We start from the raw sequence: 7,293 nt of genomic DNA, 5'->3' as shown, positions 1-7,293 counted from the left end.
TCTTTTTTCACTCGCGTATGCACGTTTGCGCCATCGACCAATACCAGCAAGAATAAATCTTGCCTGTTGTCAAATACGTTGAAGCCGGGCCGTGAAGGCATGCATGCAACGCATGCGCATCTGGATAGACACACATTCAACAAACATTAGTTCCAGAGACCCTCATTTTCAAGTCTGAGTTAGTTCCAGAGCTCCCCATTTTTGACTTCGCAGTGGCACATACCTACCATAATGTGGGGTGAGTGCCCCTCCCCCCGGGCCCGTACCCCGCTAGCGAATGCCAACAACTTCGCTCGGTTACACGGAGCATTGCTCGCGGCAAATTTCTAGCATTTAAATAATTGTAACTGGAGAGCTCTGACATGATGTCTTTTAGTCACTTTAGCCACGACCATCGCGCTTTCTCATCCGAAGTTCCGTGTTGACATGGCAGCTGTCCAGAAGGCTTCGCACGAAGAGAGGGCACCGCCTCCTGTTATCTCTTCTCGCAGCACACTAGCAACTGGTTCGCGGCATCGCGAAACTGCAAGAGCGTCGGCGCAGAGCTGGTTGTCATAGAAACGGCAGAAGAGGACAGCTTTATACGCGGCCACATACTCTCCAACTACCAGCGCAGGTTTAGCTTCTGGATTGGATGAATGATCTGGAGAAGGAAGGTACGTTGCCACGCATGCGTGAACAGTTATGGATGCGTGCTATCTACAAATTGCTGCTAAATAACATTTTTATCTCGCTGTACGCTTCCGAACCCTATCTATTGACGAAATTCTTTTGAAGAGATGCGCGATGGTGTTTCTTTGCTTATGTGGCAATATTGTGCTGTCGCGTATTTGCTAAGTAAATCCATCTTTCTTAGGACTGTGGTCATGGCAAGGCACCGGACAGCTTCTTGCTTATAGTAACTGGAACCCCGGAGAGCCAAATACTGTAGTTCAAGGACAACAAGATTGCGGTCTCTTGTACAAAGAAACGTCGTACACGTGGCACAACGCCCCTTGCTACTGGGCTGCAAATCAAGACATGCATTTTATTTGTGAAATAAGAATATCCGAGTAATCAATGATAATACACTATCATTATAATAGACGAAGGACATATATTTTCACGACTACGCGCTTCACCGCACGCACGCACGCACGCACGCACGCACGCACGCACGCACGCACATCGCGCACAGTCAACTCTCCAAATACCGACCGCAATTATAGGACCGTCCATTTAGTTCGCGTTTTGCCATTGTAACGAGTAAACCACAGCTATATTCAGAATATGAATTTTATACCAATGAAACCTGATTCACATATTCAGAAGTTATAGAAGTGTTAGCTTGTTCTCATCGTCTGCCACGATAGAAAACTATCCGGTATTCAAGAGTAGCCCAGTCCGGCATTCGTTTATATGTAACGCTGCACAGCGTTAAAATCACGAGAGCTTTAATCTTCCCCCCCCCACCGGCGCGATGACTCTGTCGAAAGTCGCGCGAACACGCCGAGGGATTAAGGGACTGACCGGCGGAAGAACTAATCGGTCGGCGTGTACGTGCCGCGACTGCGACAAGAGGAGTCGCGCGAGAGAGCTATGATGCGGTGTGATGCGAAGTGACAAGTGTGCAGCGACCGCATCATGTCTGTCTTAGCAGTGCCGGATTAACCATTAAGCAGACGTGCGTGCGTACGTGCGTGCGTGTTCACGTGCGCGTTTGTCTCAAGGTGTATGAGATATAGATTGAATAACTTTTTAAGTGCATAGCATATTTCTAAATCGTCCCTTGGTTAGCCAATGTGAATTACGTGTGCGTACCTGTAGGTAGAAGGTGCATGTTTATGTATGTAGATGTGAACGTCACACGTACTGTACACTGCTGGATTTCATTATATGACCATTCGGTCACGACAGATACGAAAGTGCCTCGATCCGTCATGAGACAGCTTATATAATATATATAATTTATAGCGTTTTAATTCCGTGGAATGCTCTCAATGAAAAAGTAGGAAAAAGTTATGTTTGTTTCCTTCTAATTCCCTGTTTGTTCACCTCCGTTTGAGGATAAAACGTCTGGGAAAAACGGAACAGACAGGCAGAATTTGACTGGCGCGAATTTCCCCTAGCTGCACTGACTAGCGCGGGCGCATGCGCAATTATGGAGCGGTGCTTGCGTTCACGGAGCCCGTCTACTGCAGGTGGATTAAAACGTTTATAGATAATAAGATGTAATATAGCATCTACATTGGACTGAAAAGCAAATGTCCTCATTGTTCCGCTCTACTAGCTACGGAGAAATGGGGACTGTTTTGTGGAAAGGGTAACGGTTATTTTCGGGACGCAGGATTGGGCCATTTTTAATTATCTGGGAACCGGGAAATACCGGATGAATTTTTGTGTGATTTAAGAATAGAAGTCAATTGGAACGCGGGAAACCTGAAATTGTTGTTATTAACCAGGAACTGGAAAATGGCATATTTTTCCATATGTCTCGGGGAATAACCCCCCCCCCCCCGGTTTCCTTGTTTTATGGGCGTCTTATCTACAGTGCCTACTGCAGCCCCATTCTGGTATCTTCATCCTTCAAGGTACTATAGCATCGGAAATCACAGGCTCTGTACTGTATGTGGTTTCATAGAAATTAATTTTTGGTATCACCATATCGGAGTTATGTTCACTCGTTTCATGTCAGCTGAAATATGTCCCACCACCTTTCCACGCTACAATAATCATTTACAATTTCCTCAAAAGATGGCGTTTAGATGGCTGAAAAGATGGCGAAAAATGTGTGACTCGGAATGTGACATCTGTAGACTGTAAGGAAATTAACATTTTATTTAGCCCAAAAAATCTAAAAGAATAATAAATGTTCTATCATTGCATGAAGCTGCTTCAAAATTATCAATACTATTAGTTGCAGTGAATTAACATATATATATTCTGGTCCCGATCTCTCCTATAATTTATAGGTACGAGATAGGGGCTGGGTGAAGTGAAATAAATAATTACAGATAAATCCCATGCCATTGTCAGACGATACCTTGTAAACCAGTACCGATACCTTGTACCAGGAAAACGTTTGAGTCTATTAAATCTCGTATCGCTTCCTAGCCTGGACGACTGCATTCAATAATCAAAGCTAGGTGCCTCGCCATGAGATGAGATCAACCACTTGCAGCAATTAAAGAGGAAAATACTTATACAGACTGTCTCGTGAGGGTTAGTGTTCTGTATTTGTCGTATTTCTAAATGGAAACGCACTTCTGCATGATGTAATAATTAATTATTGACGATTAGCGATTGACTACACGCACGTGATTGCATGTGCACTGTTGTTTGCAGCAAACTATCGAATTTTTGGGATCAAACAAATCATTTCATATAGCTCTCTTATACGCGTGAATCACATATGAAGTAAAAGTGGATCCCACATATAGTAAGCGTGATTTATGCATGAAGTGAGCAGCAATCACGTGTGAACTGAACGTCATGTACGTACGCGCGAAGAAGACGCTCTGTTTAGAAAGAAGCTAGTTGATGTACAATCGCATGGCTTACTATAGGAAGGTGTTTATTACATACATTGAGTTAACCTGACAGACGTGCCCTGGACAGAAGACTGGCAGGCACCAGGGGTTAACCCATGCAGGTACGTAGGTACGCAGGCGCGCTGGCACATTGGCATGGTGAGAGGGTGTGTGCGCACACCTGCGTGAGAGGTACGCATGAACGTCACTGACATTGCGCGCGCAGTAACGCGGCGTTGCTGGATTTAATCACCGGGTGGCAGGCGCGGCGCTATGGTAACAGGCGGGAACCGTTCGACTATACTTCCGCTCTCCTGCTGCTGTCGATAACAGCAGACGTAGCGGCCACTAACTCTGCACGGCGCGCGCGATGTGATGTGAGCGGCTCTCAGAGCCTGCGTGCGCTGCGATACAACGAAGCCATTAGGTTGTTCTTACGCCACCTTCAGGATACCAAGGGTGCGGAGACAAAGACGTAAGTGTAGTGACAGTTCCAAGCACAGACGGCGCGCTGATAACGTGACCGTGACCGTGACGTAACGTTAACGAATATACTATATAAACCCTAAAGTCAAGTCGTGAGTGCGGTGATTACGCCGGTAATACCGCCGAGTGCCGTGAATAGTATATAAACGGTTGCGATATATCGCCTCGCGTGTAAACAAGACGTAATTAATTTCATCTTTCATGCGAAATGAATTCCTGCCCCGAGTTGGCGATAGAACTATACACGACGGACGGACTTTGAGCGAGTGCGCGCCACTGTTCTGGTGCAGCCAATAGTTCGTCTGCGGTGTAATAGAGCGTGACGTAAGCGTGCCACACACACACTGAGTGCACTGTCGTCTTCACCGGTGTGCGTGTTGCTCGGCGCGAGTCTTCGAGAATGCGGCCAAGAGTTGCTGTAGTTACGCGGCAGAGATTTAACCGTCGTCGGCCGACTATAGGTTAGGTGGAGCGAACGGTAGGAACTTCGCTACATTAATTGTTGCCAGCGAACGACGCCGGTTTCTATATAAATGCGTTGTCTGAAACCCTTGCATGACGCCGACGCGCTAACAGACGTCGGGATTGAGAACACACCACAGAACGTCAAGCTCCCAAATCGAAACAACGGCCGTGAACATGTCGTTCTTCAAATTCTGGCAAAGCGGAGGCGGAAAGAGCAGCGGCGGCGGCGGCGGCGGCAGCGGCAAGTCGGACGCGCTGCGGGAGAACAACGTGAAGCGTGGCGCGCGCGGTGAGGAGGCAGACGCGCCGGTCGACGTGGTGGTGAGGAGAAACGTGAAGCTGCTGCACTCGGGCCGCGCGAAGAAGCGCAACTCGCGGCAGGGCTTCCAGCAGCATCCGGAGATGTACAGCATGTACAGAGACTCTATCGCCGACGGACAGCAGAAGAAGGGTGAGCACGGCATCGAAAACAACGACCCCGTGGCTCCGTTCGCAGCGCCCCCGAGTGACAATTCAAGCCGAGCACCGGTTGATACTCGAAAGGGACTTCCTCCCTTGCCCGGGGAGGTGTTCAAAACGGATGATGGCGAAGAGAGGATTCAGTTTTGATGCGCGATAATTCGTCTTTGTTATGGTTGGCTCTTGGTATATGTCAATTGTTCATCATGTATCATTTTTCTTTGCTATACAATTGGCTCGTGCTATGTCCATTATTCATCTTGTATAGTTTGTGTTTTCCGTGAAATGTCCATTGTGCATCCTGTATGATTTGTGTGTTATTGCTATAATTGGCTTGTTGTATGCTCATTGTTCATCCTGTGTAATTTGTGTTTGTGTTTCGCCTGCTTCGAGGAGAGAGGGGGGTCAAGACGACGGAATTATAATCCGCAAGATTAGTGTAACAACGAAATCGCTTACGAGATGTTTTGCATACGCTTTTCTCCAACCATTTTAGAGATGGCCACGTAAGATTTACATCTTTTGGCCAGTTATGTCACTATTCAACGTGTTCACAAGGACTCGCATGTCTTAGTTATATAGTACTAGGCACGCGCCCATTAGACATGTATGTGTAATACTATTTCGAATACTATAAATGCCTAATAAACGTGGGCTATTTTTAGTTAGTTAGTTAGTTGGCGTTTTATTTTAATCGAATTTGTCCGAGAAAGTCACAGAAACCTGTAAACTAATCAACTCCACTCCAATATTTTCCTATGTAGCCTTATATCCGTATAACTGAAGCAAAATGCGCGTGCGTCGTATATCAACATAAAGCTTATTACATAACACGCGGAAGGATGTGATCGTGTGCAATTAAGAGAAGATAGGAAAGAATGCATTATTGCGTGAGAATTATCAGTCATTGATTTTTGGTTCATTATTCCTCTGAATATTAGTGTGAAATGGCGCAAATGATGTCATAAGGATTATAAACGCACGTGGCAGTCTTCGAGAGGAAGAGAAAGTGTGTGTGTAAATATCCTGCCAGTTTGTTGATGAAAATTCAGTCACACTCATAAGAGGTGTTTTTCTTCTTCGTGAAACAGGATGCGAGTACTTAATAATTACCCTCTTATTTTAACAAAAGACCTATAACAGTGTCAGCTCTACGGGGTGTACTCCACTGGGTAAGCTAGCTGTCATGGATGGATTCGTTATGTAAGCAATGAATAAATAGTTTCGACTAATAGCTATAAGTCTTTGTGTCTCAAAAGACGGTGTTGATAACCTCATGACTACGATTGGGTCCTAATAGTAACCGCGCAGTGTAATGACGCGACTGATCGAAAACACTGGCCAAGCTTCCAAATAACGCGATAATCCTTATACCTCGCTCGCTTCCAGGTCTGGTTATCGATTATTATTGGTCTTTACGTAAACTCTGGAGTCGCGAAGTTCATCAGGTGCTGTAGCAGCTAGGTATTATATCGTTTGCGCGTACGTCGGTTGCTAGGTGAATAGACGGCATAAGCGCGGTCAATATGCATCTATATAGACGCCTGTAGGTCGGGGGTTGTGCGGTTAGAGTACGTAGCCGTCGTCGATGAGTATATCCATGATAGAGCAGTGAACTAATTATTGTCTGTTGTACAGGATGGCCTCGCTTAGTGCGGTCAGTCGCTCGTAAAGATTCCGCAGCGGGCTGCTATCCGACAGGATAGTAATAAAGGACGTTGTCATTTTCTAGTGTTCATGCACGTGTGTTCATGCTTCTGTGGTTTGCGTTGTATGTATTCACGCGTAAAGCTCCTCTGGAGGTCGAACCAGCTAGGTATAACGCACCGTGCATGTAGTCGTAGTATACTTTATATATACTTTATTCAGATTATGGCCACCACCAACCTTCTATCCATCCATCCATCCATTCATCCATTCATCCATTCATCCATTCATCCATTCATCCATCCATTTATCACTCCACCCACCCATCCATCCCTCCATCTATCCATCCGTCCGTCCGTCCGTCCATCCATCCATCCATCCATCCATCCATCCATCCATCCATCCATCCATCCATCCATCCATCCATCCATCCATCCATCACAGTCCATCCATTCATCCTATCCCACTCATCCAGTCGCGCAATCCATCCCATGCATCCCATCCCTCACTCCATCCTATCCATCCATCATCATTGCCAGTCATCCATCCATCCTCATCCATCTCCAATTCCATCCATGCCACTCCATTCCAAACCAATCCATCCGATGCATTGTCCATCGCATCCAATCCATCCATCCATCTTATCTTCCTTTATCTTCTCTTTCCCCTCGCCTGTCCTGTCTATTATGTCTGTCTATATCTATCTCATCTTATCTACTCATATCTA

At 46.1% G+C, this 7,293-nt stretch overlaps 1 protein-coding gene across 1 annotated transcript in view; it reads left to right on the top strand.

Moving 5' to 3' along the window:
- LOC106811682 (C-type lectin domain family 4 member C-like) overlaps positions 1-638 on the top strand; it is a 2,515-nt gene extending 1,877 nt beyond the window's left edge. Inside the window, exon 2 of the mRNA XM_014815385.1 lies at positions 434-638. Coding sequence (XP_014670871.1) covers positions 434-638 — 205 coding nt within the window. The remainder of the gene's footprint in view (positions 1-433) is intronic.
- Positions 639-7,293: the final 6,655 nt, after the last annotated feature.

Source organism: Priapulus caudatus, unplaced genomic scaffold, assembly GCF_000485595.1.
Source record: "Priapulus caudatus unplaced genomic scaffold, Priapulus_caudatus-5.0.1 Scaffold563, whole genome shotgun sequence".
Lineage (NCBI taxonomy): Eukaryota > Metazoa > Priapulida > Priapulimorpha > Priapulimorphida > Priapulidae > Priapulus > Priapulus caudatus.
This window is presented reverse-complemented; position numbering and strand designations above follow the sequence as displayed.